General features: G+C 40.8%; 2 protein-coding genes across 5 annotated transcripts in view; both read right to left on the reverse strand.

Annotated features, from left to right (window-relative positions):
- Positions 1 to 1865: 1865 nt before the first annotated feature.
- C5H6orf120 (chromosome 5 C6orf120 homolog) lies at positions 1866 to 7653 on the reverse strand. 3 transcript variants are annotated; one of them, XM_060776436.2, is made up of 2 exons: positions 7598 to 7653; positions 1866 to 2702 (listed from the first exon to the last, which is right to left on the reverse strand). In XM_060776436.2, exon 2 carries the CDS (start codon positions 2695 to 2697, stop codon positions 2134 to 2136), a length of 564 nt encoding a protein of 187 aa, XP_060632419.2. In that variant the 5' UTR covers positions 2698 to 2702; positions 7598 to 7653; the 3' UTR covers positions 1866 to 2133. The 3 variants fall into 3 exon arrangements, with proteins under 3 accessions (XP_060632419.2, XP_060632417.2, XP_067325442.1); XM_060776434.2 differs by having other exon boundaries at positions 7585 to 7653; XM_067469341.1 differs by lacking the exon at positions 7598 to 7653 and adding an exon at positions 7553 to 7577.
- A 3623-nt stretch (positions 7654 to 11276) lies between these two features.
- The window catches only part of TWSG1 (twisted gastrulation BMP signaling modulator 1), a 44607-nt gene continuing 31762 nt past the window's right edge, over positions 11277 to 24121 (reverse strand). For both annotated transcript variants that reach the window (XM_060776431.2, XM_067469342.1), the window contains exons 4-5: positions 19670 to 19936; positions 11277 to 14733 (exon numbers count right to left, since the gene is read on the reverse strand). In XM_060776431.2, the coding sequence (XP_060632414.1) occupies positions 14552 to 14733; positions 19670 to 19936 (449 nt within the window). In that variant the 3' untranslated portion in view covers positions 11277 to 14551. The remainder of the gene's footprint in view (positions 14734 to 19669; positions 19937 to 24121) is intronic.

Here is a 24121-nt window from a genome sequence, read left to right on the forward strand (position 1 = left end):
CATAGCAATCACTTGTGTCCTGCTCTTCAGGAAAAGGTTGACTATTAAGAGAAGTGCTGTTGAAAAACAGAATGACAATGAAAAGAGGGATACGGTCTGTTTTGTAAAGAATTCACAGGTGTTTTGTATCACAGAGTTGACAATGCTATGCTTGAATGAACTGACAGCAGTTCCAAATGGTTTCTGTCATCTTCAGACTGTTTTCCTCCTCTTGGAAAAATACCTACTTGTTTCCAGTTACAGGAAAAGGAATAATTAGATCTATCGAATCCAGAAGACGAGATAGCCGTTGATGTGCTTTGGTACAAATGCGTCAACCCACAGATGGCTTTACCATTGGGTTGTTGTAGATTTTTTCAGGCTATATGGCCATGGTCTAGAGCCGTGATGGTGAAGCTATGACACGTGTGTCAGCACTGACACGCATGGCTATTTTTGATGACACGCAGACACATGCGGCCACATACAGAGAAATACACCTTATAAGAGCCAATCTAATTCCATCCATAAATTTGTAAAAGGCTCTAAAATTTAACATCTACACGTTTGAACATTTTTCACTCTATAACTCAGCATGGATTATATATTTTTCTTACTTAAACTATAAATATTGCAAAATTATGTTGTTTTTTTCTCAAAGTGACACTCCACCGAAGTTATGCTCAAGTTTTTGGCAAATTTTGACACACCAAACTCAAAAGGTTGCCCATCACTGGTCTAGAGGCATTATCTCCTGACGTTTCGCCTGTATCTATGGCAAGCATCCTCAGAGGTAGTGAGGATGCTTGCCATAGATGCAGGCGAAATGTCAGGAGATAATGCCTCTAGACCATGGCCATATAGCCCGAAAAAATCTACAACAACCCAGTGATTACGGCCATGAAAGCCTTCGACAATACACAGCTTTACCATTGCTTAATTTTGGGAAACACTTTAAGCCAGGGATCCTCAAACTTTTTAAACAGAGGGCCAGGTCACAGTCCCTCAAACTGTTGGAGGGCCGGATTACAATTTGAAAAAAAAACATGAATTCTGCACACTGTACAGATCTTATTTCTAGTGCAAAAAAAAAAACACTTTAAAACAATACAATAATTAAAACGAAGAACAATTTTAACAAATATTAACTTATGAGTATTTCAATGGGAAGTGTGGGGCTGCTTTTGGCTGATGAGATAGGATTGTTGTTGTTGTTATTTTGTGCTTTCAAGTCGTTTCAGACTTAGGTTGACCCTGAGTGAGGGCCGGGTAAATGACCTTGGAGGGCCGTATCCGGCCCCTGGCCCCTAGTTAAAGCAGAGGACCCCTGCTTTAAGCTGTTTAATAATGGAGTAAACAGACCTGGGAGTAGTGGGGTCTCTTTTTGTATTGGAAGCTTTTTTTAAAAAAAAGGCTTAAATGTGATTATTAAGGATGCTGTAGCTGTGGATGCCTGCATATCAGTATGCAAAGGGACCTTGGAACATCCACCTTCTTTGGAGGCTTTTAAACAGAGGCTGGATGGCCATCTGTCAGGGGTGCTTTGAATGCGATTTTTCTGCTTCTTGGCAGGGGGTTGGACTGGATGGCCCATGAGGTCTCTTCCAACTCTATGATTCTTAGACTCACAGGCATGGGCAAACTTGAGCTGTCCTCCAGGTGTTTTGGACTTCAACTCCCACAATTCCTAACAGCCGGTAGGCTGTTAGGAATTGTGGGAGTTGAAGTCCAAAACACCTGGAGGACAGCTCAAGTTTGCCCATGCCTGCCTTAGAGAATGAACTTGATAACATGAGCTTTGATAGACATCTACTCCCTCGGATGTCGCATTTATAATATAGTGAAACACTGGGTGCGGATTCACGGTATTTCTCAAGTTCTGAAAATCTTCATATAGAAAATAAAACTTTATTCAAAGTCACAGTGAATTAGAACATTCGTAATCTTCAACCTTGATCAGTGAACTGTAAAAAATACTACAGCATCGCTCTCTGGCCAAAGAGTACAATACAAAAATCAGTTATGGCTTTATTTTCCCTTCCCCACCACAAGACACACCAGTTAGTACTAATGTTCAAAGAACAGTCTTCATTCGGTTTTTACGTGTTGTTCACCCCACCCAATCCCCACCGAAAAAAGCGCACGTCTATAAAGCTAAAAGAGGATTTCGAGGATTAGCTTGAGTATCCCAATGAGTATAGTCCAGAAGACCGATTCTTCGTCCTGAGAGTCATCTTCCGTTGACGGAGGATGCTTGCGGCTCATTTCCATCTCTTCCGGATTGTAGGAGCCGCCACTAAACGGCGAATGCACAACGGTCGGATCGTAGAATACCTTCATCTCGAATTCGCTCTCCCGGTGAGACGGGTGGCCGTAGATCCCTATCCCCACCGGGCGGCGAAAGTGCTCAGGGACATACACCACGTCCCGGCCGCAAGTGACGGACTGCAGCTCGTAATCGTCGAAACTGGGGTGAAGTGTCACGTCAGACACATACAAGTCCGCATCGCCTTGCAAGCTCTGCATCTGAAGAATGATCTTCCCTTCGTGGTTCAGTCTTAAGTAGCTGTAGTTCCCGGCGCCGATCTGACCGTGAACCACGTGGAGGAGAAGCCATTCTTCCGGTGTATCGTCCTCCTCATTGTAAGCACTTGCCGTGAATAGAAGGCCTTGGGAAGCAAGCAAAACCAGAAGCAATCGCTCGCAGGGAGTGGCCATCTCACCTGTGCAGGATACAGAACAATCTTATCACATGGAAGAACCGTATATACTCGAATATAAGCCGACTCGAATATAAGCCTAAGCACCTAATTTTGCCTGAAAAAACTGAGAAAATGGATTGACTCAAGTATAAACTGAGATACCAATACAATTGCATTAACTGAAGCATCTGTAGGTTAAATGTTTTTCAATATTTACATAAAATTGTAATTTAAAAGAAGACTGTCCAACTCTGATTATTCGTATCTTCTTCAATGTAAATGTGCTTATGTATCCTTCCAATAATAGAGTAAAATAATAAATGTAATAATAATAATAATGGAAATGTAAAAATAGCAGTAATAATAGTGTAAAATAATAAATGTAATAATAATAAATAGAGTGAAATAATAAATGTAATAATAACAATAAAGTAAAATAATAAATATAATAATAATATAATGGAAATGTAATAGTAGTACTAATAGTGTAAAATAATAAATGTAATAATAATAATAATAATAATAGAGTGAAATAATAAATGTAATAATAACACTAATAAAGTAAAATAATAAATGTATTGTCGAAGGCTTTCATGGCTGGAATCACTAGGTTCTTGTGGGTTTTTTTCGGGCTATAGGGCCATGTTCTAGAGGCATTTCTCCTGACGTTTCGCCTGCATCTATGGCAAGCATCCTCAGAGGTAGTGAGGTCTACTACCTCTGAGGATGCTTGCCATAGATGCAGGCGAAACGTCAGGAGAAATGCCTCTAGAACATGGCCCTATAGCCCGAAAAAACCCCACAAGAGCCTACTAAAATAATAAATGTAATAATAATAATAAATAGAGTGAAATAATAAATGTAATAACAACACTAATAAGGTAAAATAATAAACGTAATACCTTGGCCTGTACTTAAACACAATCGGTGCTGTCAAAATTACCATCTGTCAGCTACAAAAGGCTACCCTATTGGGATCTGCATGCATTATTTGTTGATACATCACATAGTCCTAGACACTTGGGAAGTGTCTGACATGTGATCCAATACAACAGTCAGTATAAGGATCTTGTTTGCTGTGTACTTATCTTGTGTTTCAATTAATAATAATAAAGTAAAATAATAAATGTAATAAAAATAATAACAAAGGGGACTTTTTCTGCGTAAAAAAGGGCTAAAAAATTAGGCTTATATTTCAGTATATACAGTAATGCTTTACAAAAAGGAGATTTCGGTTCTCACAATTTTGAGATTTGACTGGGTTGACTCTGAAAGAGCTGAGGGTGGTGAGAGCCGACAGGGAGCTCTAGCATGGGCTGGTCCAGGAGGTCGCGAAGAGTTGGAAGCGACTGAATGAATAAACAAGAACAACAAACGACAATTCGAGAAAAATATTGACAGGCTGGACAGTGGCCAGAGAAAGTGACAAAATGGTCAAAGGTCTGGAAGCCAAGCACTACGAGGAGTGGTTGAGGAAGCTGGAGATATATAAACCCTTTTTCCTAGTTCCAACAGACCTCACTACTTCTGAGGATGCTTGCCATAGATGCAGGCGAAACGTCAGGAGAGAATGCCTCTAGACCATGGCCATATTGCCCGAAAAAACCTACAACCCACTGGAGATGTTCAGTTTGGAGAAGAGAAGGCCACCAAAGCCTTGTTTATATATTGGAATGGATGTCCCATTGAGGAGGAAGGAGCAATCTTGTTTCCTGCGCTGGAGCCTTGGATTCAAATGGCAAGAAAAAAGGTTCAAACTAAACATTAGAAAGAACTTCCTGATGGCAAGACCTGTTTCAACAGTGGAATATGCTTCCTTGGAGTGTGGTGGTCTCTTACGGATGGTCATCTGTCAGGAATGGTTTGTGTATTCCTGACTAGCAGAATAGAGTTGGACTGGATGGCCCTTGGGGCCTCTTCCAATTCTGTGATTCAAAAGGACTTGGGAAACAATACACAGTCATCATTTGTCACTCTATTTCACTATATTCTTTGGGACTTTACTACACCATGTTCTTAGGGAGCTTACTATGTGAAAAGCCCTATATGGGTGATCCTTTTTTATGGGCAACTAATAAACAAAAAATAGAATTAAGGATCATCTTCATGTGGTACAGAAAATCCATATCATGTATATTATGTCCTAAACGCTATTTATGTACTCACGTGTATGGTTTTTTTGTTTGTTTGTTTTGTCATGTAAGGAGTAACTTGAGAAACTACAAGTCGCTCCTGGTGTGAGAGAATTGGTCGTCTGCAAGGACGTTGCCCAGGGGATGCCTGGATGATTTGACGTTTTTATCATCCTTGTGCGAGGCTTCTCTCATGTCCCCGCATGAGGAGCTGGAGCTGATAGAGGTAGCTCATCCGCCTTTCCCCAGATTCGAACCTGCGACCTGTTGGTCTTCAGTCCTGCCGGCACAGGGGTTAAACCCACCATGCATATGGTGATGTCGTATTATGTCGAAGGCAGGTTTGGGGGCCAAAATTACCAATTTTGATATGACCCGTGGATAAGTTGAGGATCATTCCACAGAGAGGGGAACAAGAAATGCTAACTTGAGAGGCAATGGCCAGCTTGAGTAGCACTGAATAGCCTTACAGCTTCAAAGCCTGGCTGCTTCCTGCCTGGGGGGATCCTTTGTTGGAGGTGTTAACTGGCCGTGGTTGTTTCTTGTTTGGAATTCCCCTGTTGTTTGAGTGTTCCTCTTGATTTATTGTTCTGAATTTAGATTTTAAAATATTGGTAGCCAGATTTTGTTCATTTTCATGGTTTCCTCCTTTCTGCTGAAATTGTCCACATGCTTCTTGTGGATTTCAATGGCTTCTCTGTGTAGTCTGACATGGTGGTTGTGAGAGTGGTCCAGCATTTCTGTGTTCTCAAATAATATGCTGTCCACAGCTGCATGGTATATGGTAAACTCATTAAAAAAACACCCTGAAAACCCTCAAGAAGTAGGGGAATTCCAGACATGAAACAATCAGGGCCAGCCAACATCTCCCAACAAAGGATTCCTCCAGGCACAGGCCCATAGCCGGGGAGGGGGTTGAGGGGCTTCAGCCCCCCCCCCCCGGAAATTCTCAGGGTGTCTGTGAGAAGGCCTTACTGGTACATTATTTAAACTGTTATGTTTATTCATATCATGATCTGATCACCATACTCAATATATCCCATATGTATGGGGGTATTGCGGTAACGATACAAAAGGTTTGCTAGGGTAGATCCTGAGCCCCTCCCCCCTCCCCGAATCAAAATCCTGGCTACGGGCGTGTCCAGACAGGAAGCAGCCAGGCTTTGAAGCTGCACACTTGCCAGGAGTTCTTTCTCCCACCCTGGACATCGTTCCAGATATATAAACCCCAGTTGTCCTAGTTTCCAACAGACCTCACAACCTCTGAGGATGCCTGCCACAGATTTGGGTGAAATGTCAGGAGAGAATGCTTCTGGAACATGACCAGACAGCCTGGAAAACTCACAGCAACCCTATTATGTTTGTTTATACCCCACGTTTTCTCTCCACAAAGAAAATGAAAGGTTGCTTGTATTATCGAAGGCTGTCACGGATGGAATCACTGGGTTGTTGTAGGTTTTTGGCCATGTCCTAGAAGCATTCTCTCCTGAGGTTTCACCTGCATCTATGGCAAGCATCCACAGAGGTTGTGAGGTCACATCAGCGTTTCTCAAACTTGTGGGTCAGGACCCCTGGGAGGGGTTATGAGGGGGTGTCAGAGGGGTCGCAAAAGACCATCAGAAAACTCAGCATTTTCTGTGTTGTTGTAGGTTTTTTCGGGCTATATGGCCATGTTCTAGAGGCATTTTCTCCTGAGGTTTCGCCTGCATCTATGGCAAGCATCCTCAGAGGAAGTGAGGTCTGTTGGAACTAGGAAAATTGCATTTCCAAGCCATCATATGCTAATCAAGGTGGTCAGTTGAAACATTCACACCTAGCTCCAGCAGACAAGAGTCCTTTGTCTCACCCTGGTCATTCCACAGATATATAATCCCATTTTCCTACTTCCAACAGACCTCACAACTTCTGAGGATGCTTGCCATAGATGCAGGCGAAACGTCAGGAGGGAATGCCTCTAGAACATGGCCATATAGCCCAAAAAAACCTACAACAACCCAGTGATTCTGGCCATGAAAGCCTTCAACAATACAGCATTTTCTGTTGGTTATGGAGGTTCTGTGTGGGAAGTTTGGCCCAATTCTCTTGCTGGTGGGGTTCAGAATGTTCTTTGATTGTAGGTGAACTATAAATCCTAGCAAGTACAACTCCCAAATGTCAAGTCTATTTCCCCCAAACTCCTCCAGTGTTCACATTTGGGCATATGGAATATTAGTTCCAAGTTTGGTCCAGATACACCATTGTTTGAGTCCACAGTGCTCTCTGGATGTATGTGAACTACAACTCCTAAACTCAAGGTCAATGCCCACCAAACCCTTGTAGTATTTTCTCTTGTGCATGGAGATTCTGTGTGCCAAGTTTTCCTCAATTCTATTGTTGGTGGAGTTCAGAATGCTATTGAATTGTAGGTGAACTATAAATCCCAGCAAGTACAACTCCCAAATGTCAAGATCTATTTCCCCCAAACTCCACCAGTGTTGACATTTGGGCATATTGAGTACTGGTGCAGATCCACCATTATTTGAGTCCACAGTGCTCTCTAGATGTAGGTGAACTACAACTCCCAAACTCAAGCTCAATGCCCACCAAACCCTTCTAGTATGTTCTGTTGGTTATGGGGGAGTTCAGTGTGCCAAGTTTGCCTCAATTCCATCATTGCTGGAGTTCAGAATGCTCTTTGATTGTAGGTGAACTATAAATCCCAGCAACTACAACTCCCAAATGGCAAAATCAATCCCCCACCTCTTAACTCTAAGCAAGTAGGCCCCACACACCTCTCTCACTCACCACCATCGAGGAGACTGACAGCGAGGAAGCGGAAACAACACCCACCTCGACCTGGCCACGCCCCCAAGCAGCGAGATTTGGTCCAGGTATCGCGAGACCGTGAAAACTAATGCCTTTTCCTTTAAAAGTGGGTGGGGCTAAACAGGATGGGCGGAGTCAGAGCACTCTCATTCTCATAGAGCTAGGCACTGAATATAATAGATACACACAGCAACAGGGTGGATACATACCTTCCGGGTTTCTTTTTGGGACATAAAGCTAGAGTTGGCAAAGCAGGCAAAGTTTACAAAGATAATTAATCATCAGATTATTGTAATCAAAAGTTATATTATTTTATAAGGTTGGAAAGCTTTAAAAAAAATTCCTAATGGGTGCATGTATATATAATATTGCAATTTTGACACTAAAGGGGAAAAGGCTAAAGGCCTTGGCAAACTACAACTCCCAGTATTCCATTGCACTTGGAAAGTGGTGTCAAACTGCATGCATCCTTCCAGACATCCCTGGATGTCATCCCAGGTTTTCTGTTTATCTCGGATTATGTGGCAGTGTGGACTCATATAATCCGGTTTAAAGCAGAAAACCTGGGGTCAGATCAAACTACAACTCCCAGTATTCCATTGCACTTGGAAAGTGGTGTCAAACTGCATGCATCCTTCCAGACATCCCAGGATGTCATCCCAGGTTTTCTGTTTATCTCGGATTATGTGGCAGTGTGGACTCATATAATCCGGTTTAAAGCAGAAAACCTGGGGTCAGATCAAACTACAACTCCCAGGATTCCATTGCACTTGGAAAGTGGTGTCAAACTGCATGCATCCTTCCAGACATCCCAGGATGTCATCCCAGGTTTTCTGTTTATCTCGGATTATCTGGCAGTGTGGACTCATATAATCCGGTTTAAAGCAGAAAACCTGGGGTCAGATCCCAGGATTGTAGAGCCTGTTTGGAAGGGGTAACTAAAGCACAGATACAGCCTAAGGGTGGACACTTTATATAAATACATTTGGCTTTAAGGTTTAGCCCACTCGCAGTGGCTGAATGGCCATCTGTCGGGAGTGCTTTGGTTGTGTTGTCGAAGGCTTTCATGGCCGGAATCACTGGGTTGTTGTGAGTTTTCGGGGATGTCTGGCCATGTTCCAGAAGCATTTTCTCCTGACGCTTCGCCCACAGCTATGGCAGTCATCCTCATTTTGGAAACTAGGCAAGTGAGGGTTTTATAGGTATCTGTGGAATAGTGTCCAAGGTGGGAGAAAGAACTGCTGGATGCAAGTGTAAATGTTGCAATCGGCCAGCTAGATTAGCATTGCAAAACCTTGCAGCTTCAAGGCCTGGCTGATTCCTGCCTGGGGGAATCCTTTGTTGGGAGGTGTTAGCTGGCCCTGATTGTTTCATGTCCCCCGAAACGGGAATTCCAGACATGAAACAATCCCAACTGGCAAGCACCACAGTCTTTAAACATAAGCATGAATTGTAATGCATGTACTTGGTTTAATCTGTTTTAATATGTATTTCATAGAGATACGTTTTGTTAAGTAACTGCACAATTAAACAGGAAATAACACTTTCAAACCAGGAACAGAAATGTTTACTTTTATTAAAATGTCAGACAAAAATATTTACCTATCAAAGTAATAATTGTGCTTTGGATTTTGGCCTGCATCAATAGGAGCATAGTGTCTAGATCCAGGGAAGTCATGCTCCCCATGCTCTATTCTTCCTTGGTCAGACCACGTTACCTGGAATCACACTGTGTCCGCTTCCGGGAACTGCAATTGAAGAGAGATGTTGAATCTAAGCTGGAATGTGTCCAGAGAAGGGCGGCTAAAATGATCAAGGGTCTGGAGAACAAGCCCTATGAGGACCGGCTTAAAGAGCTGGGCATGTTTAGCCTGAAGAAGAGAAGGCTGAGAGGAGACATAGGATAGCCATGTATAAATATGTGAGAGGAAGTCATTGGGAGGAGGGAGCAGGCTTGTTTTCTGCTGCCCTGGAGACTAGGACGCGAAACAATGGCTTCAAACTACAAGAAAGGAGATTCCATCTGAACATGAGGAAGAACTTCCTGACTGTGAGAGCTGTTCAGCAGTGGAACTCTCTGCCCTGGAGTGTGGTGGAGGCTCCTTCTTTGGAGACTTTTAAGCAGAGGCTGGATGGCCATCTGTCGGGGGTGCTCTGGATGCGATTTTCTACTTGGTAGAGGGTTGGACAGGATGGCCCATGAGATCTCTTCCAACTTTAGGATTCTATTTCAATGCACAACAAAAAATTGTTTTTACTAGCTGTACCCGCCACGCGTTGCTGTGGTCCTTCCGTTCTTCCTTCCCTTTTCTTCATTCCTTCTCTCCTTCCTTCCCTTTTTCCTTCTCTTTCTCTCCTTTCTTTCTTCTCTACCTCTTTCCTTCCTTCCTTCACTTTTTGCTTCCATCCTTCCTTCTCTTTTCTTCTTTCCTTCCCTCTTTCTCTCCTTTCTTCCTGCTCTACCTCTTTCTATCCTTCCTTCGCTCTTTGCTTCCATCTCATTCCTTCTTTCCCTCCCTCCCTCTTTCTTTATCCCAGTTATATCCTACCTTGTCCATGTCCAGCATTAGTTTTTAAATTTTAAATTATTGCATTTGGCCCAGCCATAGGTTTTAAATGCTTGTTGTTATTGTTACTGTCTATTGTTTACTTTTCTTTATGAGATTTATCACCAAGGCAGTGACATCTCCAGCCTATCCCTTGTTTGGATATCAGCCAGCACGTCAACGACTTAAATCAAGAAATAGTTTTCTAAGATCTACAGAGACACTCGCTGGAACACCCCAGCAAGTGGGAGTCCAAAAGTGGCAGGCTCAAACCCAGAACCTCAATCAATGACTGATACCAAATGAGAGACTCCCCCCTGGGCACACAGAAAACTGGGCGACTTGGAAGGCGCTGAACAGACTGCATTCTGGCACCACGAGATGCAGAGCCAACCTCAAGAAATGGGGCTACAAAGTGGAATCCACGACATGCGAGTGTGGAGAAGAGCAAACCACTGACCACGTGCTGCAATGCAACCTGAGCCCTGCCACATGCACAATGGAGGACCTTCTTGCAGCAACACCCGAAGCACTCCAAGTGGCCAGATACTGGTCAAAGGACATTTAATCAACTTCCAAGCTTGCAAACTTTGGGTTTTGTCTGTGTGTTTGTTTTTGTTAAAAATGTAATACAAATGTCTGGTTGCTGATGACACGATAAATAAATGAGATTTATTTTAACTGTTGTATTGATTGTTATCTTATTGCTTTTACTGTTGATGTACTTTGGGCTCGGCCTCATGTAAGTCGCACCGAGTCCCTTGGGGAGATGGTAGCGGGGTATAAATAAAGATGATGATGATGATGATGATTATTATTATTACTATTATTAAAGTGACTTCCCTTTTCTGTGATATTTCACTTCTGGTACACTTTTACCCTTTTTTTTTTTGGTGGATAAAACAGTATTTTGATTAGATCAAAATTCAAAATGGGGATAAAATTTGCGGGTTCGCACGCAACCTGTGGAATCCCACTTGCAGCTCAAGCAGAGACGCAGTATCACAGGTTCAGAAATGCCCTCTGAGAATGACCGGCCAAGTGTTATACTGAATGAAGTCCAACCATAAAACGCCCTAAGTAGAAAGTAATGATCAAAGAAAACCACACGGTTAAATAGATATCATTTATTAAAATATTACATGAAAAATGTAAAGTCTACGAAAATACATTTTTTATACTGCTGTAAATCATTTAACTCTATCTATATACACTGAGCTCACTCACAGTAGATAATTTCTAAGACAGTTTGACGAACTACAACCTCTTAAATTAACTGGATCTTCACTAAAGGCTACTTCCAGGTTTTAAAGTGTCTCATAAAAACAGGTGGGGAAAAAAACCAATAAGGAAATACTACCTTTGCTACTAACATTTCCTGTAACACTCATTATACTGTTAGGAACATGTGACGAATCCATAGCAACAGATTCTTAAAAACAGAAAAATATTTTTTTAATTTTTAAGGTGGAATATCTGCCGTCATAATTATTTTTTCAATTGCTGAAAAGCTATAAACTGGGTGTAACGGAGCACGTTTCCTGGCTATGCTAAAGCAGGTTTTTTTGTGCTGGAGCATCAAACCGAGAAGCATCCAATCTTCATGACTCATTTCCCCGCACCTTTCATGATGGAACTTTTAATTAGGGAGCTGGCGACACTTTCCTTCAGAAAAGAAGGCTATCGGATAAATCGGAAATGGGTGATGCAGTGCAAAAATATAGTAAACCACTGATATATTTCCATTCATAGGACTGGCCACAGATCCTGGACTGAAGGGTTGTGTATAACCTGTTTTATTAATGTAGATAAATATATTGTGACCAACTATTTCTTTGGCTTGCTATGTCTGCTTATTAGATGCCTTTCTGTCCCTATGTAGCACTTTCCATGCAGCCACATATCACAGACGGACAATATTGTGTGTGTATGTGTCCCAACAAGTCAAGAAGCAATTATTGAATGTGCACAAGCAGTAATAGTATTAGGGTGGAAAGATAAATCAAAATGGACAATAAATAAATGTATTGTCGAAGGCTTTCATGGCCGGAATCCATGGGTTGTTGTAGGTTTTTCCGGGCTATATGGCCATGTTCTGGAGGCAATTTTTCTCCTGATGTTTCGCCTGCATCTATGGCAAGCATCCTCAGAGGTAATGAGGTCTGTTGGAACTAGGAAAATGGGTTTATATATCTGTGGAGTGACCAGGGTGAGACAAAGGACTTTTGTTTGCTGGGGCTAGCTGAATGCAAATAAAGGTGATCAGCTGAAACATTCACAGCTAGCCCCAGCAAACAAAAGTCCTTTGTCTCACCCTGGTCACTCCACAGGCGAAACGTCCGGAGAAAAATTGCCTCCAGAACATGGCCATATAGCCCGGAAAAACCTACAACAACCCAATAAATAAATGGTACCAATATATGGTGGAGCAAATGGAATTTGAAATTATGAATGCGAAATTAAATGATTTAAAAATCAATGAAAATCGAATGAGAGAAATGGAAGATAGATGGACAAGGGTAAAGAACTATATTATGAATCATTCTGGAGATCAAGCCATAAGAAATAAGATACAAATGTTATATAGCATACAGGATGGAAATGTATAAAGATAAAGAAATAATGATTGTCTCAAAAAGAAATGAATATATGAAAGAAAATAATCCTCATGTTGGTGGTGGGAATTGTAAATGTTTTGTGCGTGCACGGTATGTATTTTTTTGTGTTGTAAAAATAAAAAGTTGTTTTAAAAAAAGTCAATTTCTATACACATATCATCGACAGTAATTTGTAGACAGTGTTCTCAGAAAATGCAACTGACATGAACTCTCAAATACATGCTTTTTATAGAAACCACCCTAAGGTGTATTTTTATTTGTTTAAAGGATGCTTGCACAACTGAATTATTTTGTTGTTATATAATAAATAGTATTTATTAAATACTTTGCAATCCTTTTCTTAGGGTTATGCTATTGTTCAGGCCCTCTGGCACAGTGGGTTAAACCGCTGAGCTGCTGAAATTGCTGACAGAAAGATTGGCAATTCAAATCCAGGGAGTGGAGTGAGCTCCTGCTGTTAGGCCCAGTTCTGCCAACCTAGCAGTTCGAAAACATGCAAATGTGAATAGATCAATAAGTACCACCTTGGCGGGAAGGTAACATTGCGCTCCATGCAGTCATGCTGGCCACATGACCTTGGAGGTGTCTATGGACAACGCCGGCTCTTCTGCTTAAAAATGGAGGTGAGCACCAGAGTCCCAGATTCGGACACGACTAGACTTAATGTCATGGGAAACCTTTACATTACTATTCTAAGTACCATTACTTTACAAGTTCAGCGTGATTTGCACGTTAATTTCCAGTTAATGTATGCCCACTTTTAACAGCCTCGCCGAAGCCAAGGATTCAGGGGAGCAAAAAAGAAAGAATATGTTGTAAAGTTTAGCCAATTTACTTCAAAAATGGATTCATTGGATGTGGAGAGAGAAAAATCATGATGCAAAATCCAGTATCAATTCTCTTTTCCTTTTTTACTGGCCTATTTGGAAATGATTTCTTAAGAGTTGCCAACTTTTTTTAAAAAAAGACTTCTCATAATAGAAATCTATGCAAGTCTGTAACAATATGCTACGCATCGGTTTAAATCCAAATATTTGGAAGTATGTGGTCCGTTCAAACAATTACAGAGTTTATAGTTCAGGATTCTGGGTTTCAATGTTTATGAAACATCATGATCAGGTTACTCAAGGTATTCATGATATATTATTGTAAAGGCTTTCATGGCCAAATCACTGGGTTGTTGTGAGTTTTCCGGGCTGTATGGCCATATTCCCGAAGCATTCTCTCCTGACGTTTCGCCTGCATCTATGCCAGGCATCCTCAGAAGTTGTGAGGTCTGTTGGAAACTAGGAAAATTGGGTTTATATATCTGTGGAAAGTCCAGGGTGGGAGAAAGAACTCTTGTCTGTTGGAGCTAGGTGTGAATGTTTCAATTGGCTACTTTGAATAGCATTGACATTCATACCTAGCTGCCATAGATGCAGGCAAATGGTCAGGAGAGAATGCTTCAGGAACATGGTCATACAGCCCGGAAAACTCATAACCATCTATGATATATTAGTTAACTTCATCGATTCGGGTCAACACATAGTCAACACTGACTATGCTGCCCAATTAAGATGCAAAATAAAGAGACTAAGCATTTACTACTTAATACTGTGTACATGGATGAGGGTGTAAACTCGCACATTAAAAACTGTATACATCTCTTGGTCCCTGCAACTATCTCTCTGGCCACTGTTACAGTCTCAAGCAATACTTCCAAGCTCAATCGTTACCGACAAGGAATACCTTTGGTGCCTATAACATTAAAACCCTGCTTTCCGTCTTCAGAACATGCAGTTCATGCATCTTACAGTTTTACTGCCATAGTCGATGCACTCAGGCCCAATGCATTCGCAGCAGGCATTGTGAAACCATCGGTATTTAGAGGCACCCATGGATTCGCAGGAGATCTTGCACTGATGGATTGACATGCAATCGTCAAAATAGACCACAGTACACATGCGCTCTAAGAGGGAAAAAAGAAGGAAAAAGACCTCAGTTTTTTGACAATGCTTTAGCCTACACTGTTCAAACAAATATGCTTTCCCCATACTATCTTTTTAGAATAATAATAATAATAATAATACTTTATTTATTTTATTGATGCTTTCTCCCAAATGCCCAAGACTCTACAGCAGTGTTTCTCAACCTGGGGGTCGCGACCCCTGGGGGGGTCACGAGGGGGTGTCAGAGGGGTCGCCAAAGACCATTTGAAAACACAGTATTTTATGTTGGTCATAGGGGTTCAGTGTGGGAAGTTCAGCCCAATTCTATCATTGGTGGGGATCAGAAAGATCTTTTATTGTAGGTGAACTATAAATCCTAGCAACTACAATTCCCAAGTGCCAAGGTCTATTTTTTCCAAACTCCACCAGTGTTCATTCACATTGGGGCATATTGAGTATTCATGGCAAAATTGGTCCAGATCCGTCATTGTGTGAGTCCATAGTGCTCTCTGGATATAGGTGAACTACAACTCCAAAAGTCAAGGTCAATGCCCACCAAACCCTTCCAGTATTTTCTGTTAGTCAAGGGAGTTCTGTGTGGTAAGATTGGTTCAATTCCATCATTGGTGGAGTTCAGAATGCTCTTTGATTGTAGGTGAACTATAAATCCCAGCAACTACAACTCCCAAATGACAACATCAATCCCCTGCCAACCCCACTAGTATTCAGATTGGGGCATATCAGGTATTTGTGCCAAATGTGGTCCAGTGAATGAAAATACATCCTGCATATCAGATATTTATATTATGATTAATAGCAGTAGCAAAATTGTAGTTGTGAAGTAGCAATGAAAATAATTTTATGGTTGTGGGTCACCACAATATGAGGAACTGTATTAAGGGGTCGCGGCATGAGAAAGGTTGAGAACCACTGCTCTATAGAACCAATGGCCTGTGTATCCCAGACATAATAATAATAATAATAATAATAATAATAATAATAACAACAACTTTATTTGTACCCCGACACCATCTCCTCAACGGGAATTCGGAGCAGCTTACATGGGGCCAAGCCCCCCAAAAATTACAATATAACAATACAAATTACAATCAAATAAACAACATAACAGTAAAATATAAAACATCAAAGCATATAAAACAATATACACAAAACATAGGAACTAAGCATAATGGCAGACAAACAAAGGGCGAAACAAAGACATGGGCAAATTTTAGCCCTCCAGGTGTTTTGGACTCCAACTCCTACAATGCCTGATGTATAATCATGACTAAGCAGCAGATATAAAGCACATGATTTGCAACCATTGCAAATTACTGTATATACTTGAGTATAAGCCTAGTTTTTCAACCCCTTTTTTTTAGACCAGTGGTTCTCAACCTGGGGTCCCCAGATGTTTTTGGCCTACAATTCCCAGAAATCTCAGCCAGTTTACAAGCTGTTAGGATTTCTGGGAGTTGAAGGCCAAAAACATCTGGGGACCCCAGGTTGAGAACCACTGTTTTAGACTGAAAAAGTCCCCCTCGGCTTATACTCAAGTCAAGGTTATTTATCATTTTACACTTATTATCATCATCATCATCATCATTTCATTTATTATTTTATTCTACTACTACTAATAATAATTATTATTATTATCATTTTACTCTATTATTATACATTTATTATTTTATTGTATAATTGTTGTTATTGCTGCATTCATTATTTTACTTTTTTATTATTATTGTTATATTATTACATTTTTTATGTTGCTCTCTTTATTATTTTTGGAAGGATATGTAAGCACATTTACATTGAAGAAGGTAAATAATGTAGTGTGCCTTCCCAGAATAAGGAAACTCCAAAGATGTCCCCAAATGCACTTTACTAAAGATTAAGATATCTGCACGCCCCATCCCTCTCCAAATACATATCCTTTTCACCTGGTCATGCCCAGTATATTTTTAAATTTTAATTTAACATTTGGCCCTGCCATAGATTTTAATGCGTCGTGGTATGTTGTTAATGTTTATTGCTTTGTTTTGAGTTCATTTATTGTTGTATTGTTGTTGTTGTTGTTTTTACTGATGTATGTGGGTTCGGCCTCCTGTAAGCTGCACCGAGTCCTCCGGGAGATGGTAGTGGGGTATAAATAAAGGATTATTATTATTATTACTATTATTATTATTATCAGAGTTGGACAGTCTTATCTTAAACTAGCCATCCCCTGCCACACGTTGCTGTGGCCCACATGGGGGTTCTGTGTGGGAGGTTTGGCTCAATTCTATCATTGGTGGGGTTCAGAATGCTCTGTGATTGTAGGTGAACTATAAATCCCAGCAACTAAAACTCCCAAATGTCAAGATTCTATTTTCCCCAAACTCTACCAGTGTTCACATTTGGGCATATTGAGTATTCGTGTAGAATTTGGTCCAGATCCATCATTGTTTGAGTCCACAGTGCTCTCTGGATGTAGGTGAACGACAACTCCAAAACCAAAGGACACTGCCCACCAAACCCTTCCAGTATTTTCTGTTGTTCATGGGAGAACTGTGTGCCAAGTTTGGCCCAATTCTATCGTTGGTGGGGTTCAGAATGCTCTTTGATTGTAGGTGAACTATAAATCCCAGCAAATACAACTCCCAAACGACAAAATCAATTTTTTTCAGTGAAGGATATAGATTGGGTTATCAGGTGTCTTGTGTCCAAATTTGGTGTCAATTCGTCCAGTGGTTTTTGAGTTCTGTTAATCCCATAAACTAACATTACATTTTTATTTATATAGATTACCATTTTTGTAAATATTCAAAAATACATAACCTACTGATTCCTCAATTAATGTAATTTAATTGGTATCTATTTTTATTTTGCAATTTATCAATAGCTGCTGCATTTCCCACCCCCGGCTTATACTCGAGTCAGTTAGGTGCCTCGGCTTATATTCGGGTCGGCTTATACTCGAGTATATACGGTACGTATCTTATCCAGAGGAAACTAGGGAAGTACCCACATTCCACTCAACAAAGGGTATTTGTGCTGAGGGAAATATCCAGGTCAGACACTCAACGCTGGCATGGAAAAGGAATGTGTCTGGAATAATTAGATTCAAACTAATGAGTGGCCTAAAAGGGCAAATATGTAGAGAGGGACCAAAGCAGAATGTATCTCTAATCACTTCTAAACTTCTAGGTCAGGGGTGCGAAATGTTCGTCCCTCCAAACGTCATGGAACAGCAACTTTCAGCCACTCTACACAGCACAGCAATACTGAGAAACATTCAAAAGCGGAGTTCAATAACCTCTGCAGATTTCCACCTTCTGTTCTAGGTAGTGCAACAGGATACATACCAAAGATAAAAGTTAATTTTTAATATTTCTAGGGATTAGGGTTAAGAAATATTAAATTGTAATATTTAATATTTCTTAACCCTAATCCCTAGTTTATTATTTCTTGCAATATTTAATATTTATTTTATTAAATATTAAATATTATTATTAAACATTATTACAATATTTGATATTTATTTTATATTAAATTGTAATATTTAATATTTTTTAACCCTAACCCCTAGTTTATTATTTCTTGCAATATTTAATATTTATTTTATTAAATATTATTATTAAATATTATTACAATATTTGATATTTATTTTATATTAAATTGTAATATTTAATATTTCTTAACCCTAATCCCTAGTTAAATATTTCTTACGATATTTAATATTTCTTACAATATGTAGTATTGTAAAAAATATTAAAAATTAACTAGGTATATTTAATTACAAAAATGTGAGTCAAGCACTGAAAGGGTTAAATTGATGCAATGACTCAGCAAAATGACTCAGGTGTGCCTGTAGCTTAGTAGCTCTCAGTCTGTGAAAGGTCTCTGTGGAAGAAGGGCCTCAGTGTGAGTAAGCCTCAGTGTTAGTTCACCTCAGTGTATGAGAGGCATCAATCTGAGAGCCCTCAGTGGGAGAAAGGCCTCAGTATGAGGAAGGCCTGTTGTGAGAAGCTTTGGTGAGAAGAAGCCCTAGGTTGAAGACCATTGTGTGTGAAGCTCCAGTGTGAAGGCTGTTGTGTGTAAAGCTAGTGTGTAAGTTCAGTGTGAGAAGAAGCTTTGTGAGAGTGAAGCTATTTATCTGCATGAGAAAAAAGCCCAGTGTGGAAGCAAAGAAGGAAGTGTAATGAACTTTGTTTGTGTTATCGAAACCTTGCTTTTGTAAATAGTGCAACCGTATTATTTTACTACAAAGAAAAGCCTCCTATGGAAGATATAACATTGGTCTATGTGATTTTGTTCTTTCGATCACTTTGGGCTACTGGTGATGGGTCACGCTGCTGCTGATAAGTTACTCTGCTGCACATTTATGAGGAGGGTCTCTTGTTAAGACCACTCGCCCAACAATTACTATCTTTTGAATCACTACACATTTGAGTAACTACACATATCACTACACATTTGAGTAACAGACTATAGAAGGAAACAAATTCAGGGTGTTGGAAACCATCTTTTCCTTGATCCAATATATGTCAGTAACAGGAAAATATATCCCACATAGAATAATAGCAGTGTGAAACTTCTCCATTATCAAAACAAGGAAACGAGGATTCACTAGTATTTTATATTTTTTACAAAAGCCTTTGTGGTTCAGAACTCGCTGCCCATGAAAATGGGTCAGGGTTGGAGAGGGTCGGTCATCGAATTAAAACAGTCCAGTTAGTAGTCAAAGAGGAAAAAGGTCGTCGATGCTGCTTGTTTGGCGCAGAAAAAGAACTGAGGCTAAGCCCCGCCTTGTGGCTTATATATCACTAGGAGGATGGGCGGGGCTTCCACCATTATAAAAATCAATTAAAAAACTCTAGAATGTTCTGACTTGCTGCACATGCGCCGGGGGGGGGGGGGGGGCGGGGACCCATAGCAACTAGGAAATGCTTTATTCAGTCAACATCAATTATTTACCTTTTTCACTGGAGTAAGATGGATGGACATTGTTATTTGCGACAGAGACATTCTGATGCTGGGCTTGGTTTGCTGTCTCTAAAATGGACACCAGGTTCTCATGATGTGACAGCTCTTCACCGACGGGGAAGGAAACAATATTCCAGCTGAGCTGAGTGTCGCCTTCGGTAAGTGCCCGAAAAAGAGAAGGGATGGGTTCGTGAAGCTCCTCCACGGTACTCTTGGAAGTAGGAGGGGTATCACTGTAATTGCGTGGATTGCACATACCTAGAAATAAAAGCAAAAGGGAAACGAAGAGCTATCAAAATATACAGCATTTTTAAAAGACAGTATTATGAATTCAATAGCCTTATTGAGTCTTCTACAACATGCAAGGAAATACATTTTTAGGATGTCTGAAAGAGTGCCTCTTTATATATATATGTGTGTGTGTGTGTGTGTGGTGTGTGTGTACGTGCGTGCCAGGGATTGTTGAGGGGTGCTGTATGTCCCATTATCCACAGCCATAATCCGTTTGGAAAGAGGGAAGGCATTCATTGCTGTACCACCCTGGATGTGGAGTGTCCCTCTCTTAAAGCATGGCTGGTACTACCAATTTACACTGTATGTATTTCAACACCAGGTTGAACTCTGCTGGTAATGTATGAAATCTGAGATCCTGATATCAAGATCAGGTCTTGGCTTTTGATCTGTCAATTTTCAAGTTTTGTCTTTTGTCAGAAATATTAAAAATTAACTAAGCATTTTTAATTGCAAAAATGTGAGTTAAGCACCGAAAAGGTTAAATAGATGCTGTAAAGACGTATCAATGCCACCAATAAAATGTAAAGACGTGCGTTAATCCCACCAAATGGGACCACCAAAAATGTAAGGAAGTTCCTAGACTGCTATTAAATTAAACTGCCACCAATATGTTTAGAGACGCTGGTCTTAAAGTCTCTGTTTATCCCTATTTGCGTTGTGAGGTAACTTTGGTAGAGTGGAATGCACCGAACGTAAAATCAATGGAGGAGGCAGGTTTAAAATACAAAGAGAACAAGTTTATTATTAACAAAGCGTAATTGTTGCAATATTGAGATGTTGAACTTGGCACATGCTTGATGGTTACAATATGGCTTGGTTGAGATACATTCAGGCTTCTGATGTTACAATCTTATAAACTCCTTCTTCAGTGAAGTGCTTTATTATTTCAGTGTTCCCTGTTGTGAATATTCACACTGTTTGTCCTATACCGGATCAAACCACTGATCTCCAGTCTTCCACTACTGGCGATCCTAAAACCCCCTCTGTTAGATTCTTTTTAACTCAAGCAATCTAACGAGGTTTCTCCTTCAGCTCCCTTGCTGAAGAAATATTCACAAATACTAAGAACTAACTGAATTTACACTACTTCACACCACAGAGCCCTAAATGACTCTGCCCTCTTCTCAGGGTCTCTTCCTCCTGACTGAACTATTTTTCCAGAGTCCTATCTGACTCTGCTCCTCCTCTCAGGGTCTCATCCTCCTGACTAAACTACTTTTCCAGAGTCCTATCTGACTCTGCTCCTCCTCTCAGGGTCTCATCCTCCTGACTAAACTACTTTTCCAGAGTCCTATCTGACTCTGCTCCTCCTCTCAGGGTCTCATCCTCCTGACTGAAAATTAACTGTCACTTTCAAACCTTTTTCTCCTTAAGCTCCGCCCACCTCCTCTTCTGCCTTGTCACCATGGCAACCTATCTCTCACAGCTAGGCCATGGCAACCAATGTAAAACATAAATACAGTTTAAACACAGTATAATAAACACTTTATAATAAACATTTCTCTACAGATGCAATGACTCAGCAACTGCTGAGTTTAATATAAGCAGGAGTGGCGGTAGCTTAGTAGGCCTCAGTGTTAGTTGTCCTCAGTATGAAGAGGCCCCACTCTGTGAGAAGGTCTTAGTATTAGTTGCCCTCAGTCTGAGAGAAGCCTCAGTATGAGAAGGCCTGAGTATAAGAAGTCTGCAGTGTTAGTTTCCATCAGTATGAGAATGTATCAGTGTTAGTTGCCCTTAGTATGAAGAGGCCTCGCTCTGTGAAAAGGTCTTAGTATTAGTTGCCCTCAGTCTGAGAGAAGCCTCTGTATGAGAAGGCCTGAGTATAAGAAGTCTGCAGTGTTAGTTTCCATCAGTATGAGAATGTATCAGTGTTAGTTGCCCTTAGTATGAAGAGGCCTCACTCTGGAAGAAGGCCTCAGTATTAGTTGCCCTCAGTCTGAGAGAAGCCTCAGTATGAGAAGGCTTTAGTATAAGAAGTCTGCAGTGTTAGTTTCCATCAGTATGAGAATGCCTCAGTGTTAGTTGCCCTTAGTATGAAGAGGCCTCGCTCTGTGAAAAGGTCTTAGTATTAGTTGCCCTCAGTCTGAGAGAAGCCTCTGTATGAGAAGGCCTGAGTATAAGAAGTCTGCAGTGTTAGTTTCCATCAGTATGAGAATGTATCAGTGTTAGTTGCCCTTAGTATGAAGAGGCCTCACTCTGGAAGAAGGCCTCAGTATTAGTTGCCCTCAGTCTGAGAGAAGCCTCAGTATGAGAAGGCCTGAGTATAAGAAGTCTGCAGTGTTAGTTTCCATCAGTATGAGAATGCCTCAGTGTTAGTTGCCCTTAGTATGAAGAGGCCTCACTCTGTGAAGTCTTAGTATTAGTTGCCCTCAGTCTGAGAGAAGCCTCAGTATGAGAAGGCCTGAGTATAAGAAGTCTGCAGTGTTAGTTTCCATCAGTATGAGAATGTCTCAGTGTTAGTTGCCCTTAGTATGAAGAGGCCTCACTCTGTGAAGTCTTAGTATTAGTTGCCCTCAGTCTGAGAGAAGCCTCAGTATGAGAAGGCCTGAGTATAAGAAGTCTGCAGTGTTAGTTTCCATCAGTATGAGAATGCCTCAGTGTTAGTTGCCCTTAGTATGAAGAGGCCTCACTCTGTGAAAAGGTCTTAGTATTAGTTGCCCTCAGTCTGAGAGAAGCCTCAGTATGAGAAGGCCTGAGTATAAGAAGTCTGCAGTGTTAAGTTTCCATCAGTATGAGAATGCCTCAGTGTTAGTTGCCCTTAGTATGAAGAGGCCTCACTCTGTGAAGTCTTAGTATTAGTTGCCCTCAGTCTGAGAGAAGCCTCAGTATGAGAAGGCCTGAGTATAAGAAGTCTGCAGTGTTAGTTTCCATCAGTATGAGAATGTCTCAGTGTTAGTTGCCCTTAGTATGAAGAGGCCTCACTCTGTAAAAAGGCCTCAGTATTAGCTGACTCAGAATGAGAAGGCCTCAGTATGAGAAGGTTCCAGTGTTAGTTTGAATCAGTATAAGAAGCCTCAGTGTGAGAAAGGCCTCAGTGTTAGTAGGTCTCAGTGTGAGGACATTTAATCAACTACCAAGCTTGCAAACTTTGTGTTTTGCTTGTTTGTTTGTTTGTTTGTTTGTTAAAAAATGCAATACAACTGTTTGGTTTGCTCCTGACACGATAAATAAATAAAAGTGTGAGAAGGACTGGTGTGAGAAGCTTCCGTGAGTGCTGTGTGTAAAAAGCTACTCTGTGTAGCTCCTCTGTAAGTTCAGTGTGAGAGGAAGCTCAGTGAGAGCGAAGCTGTTTATCTGCATGAGAAAGTAGCCCAGCGTGGAAGCAAAGAAAGAAGTATAAAGAATTTCATTTGTGTTATGGAAACCTTGTTCTTGTAGATAGTGCAACTCTTATTATTTTACTATAAGGAAAACCCTCCTAAGAAAGATATAACATTGTTCTGTGTGTTTTTGTTCTTTTTATCACTTGTGGCTACTGATGCTGGGTCATGCTGCTGGTATGCTAATAAGTTATTCTGCCATTCATTTATGAGAAGGGTCTTTTGTTAATAAGCCCACTCGCCCAACAGTCTTGTTTTAAGTTTTGTCTTATTTGAGTGTTTTATTTATTTATTTATTTATTTACTGTATTTGTACGGTTCCGGCCCAGTTTACCTGTCCGAACATATTCTCCCCTATGAACCATCAAGAGTGTTAAGATCGTCTGGAGAGGCCCTGCTCTCGGTCCCGCCATTTTTGCAGGCGCGTCTGGTGGGGACGAGAGACAGGGCCTTTTCTGTGGTGGCCCCTTGGCTATGGAATTCCCTCACAAATGAAATTAGATCTGCCCCCTCCCTCCTGACCTTTAGGAAGCTAGTGAAAACCTGGCTGTGAAACAAAGCTTTTGTGGAATGATGTCTGAGACCGGCAATCGACTAATGGTACTGATCACAATATATGGACTGGACATACGGACTGAGTTGGACACCATTTTATCCTGACGAACGGCTTTTATCTAATTTATGTAATGAAATTGGTAACTTAATGTGGTGTATTATGTTTTAGATTTTCAGTGTTAGCATTGAATCTTTGCTGTTAGCCGGTCTGAGTCCCTCTGCAGAGGTAGAGAAGATCGGGATATAAAAGTTTTTAAATAAATAAATATAAATA

The sequence above is a fragment of the Anolis sagrei genome, chromosome 5 (genome assembly GCF_037176765.1).
Source record: "Anolis sagrei isolate rAnoSag1 chromosome 5, rAnoSag1.mat, whole genome shotgun sequence".
NCBI classification, from domain to species: domain Eukaryota; kingdom Metazoa; phylum Chordata; class Lepidosauria; order Squamata; family Dactyloidae; genus Anolis; species Anolis sagrei.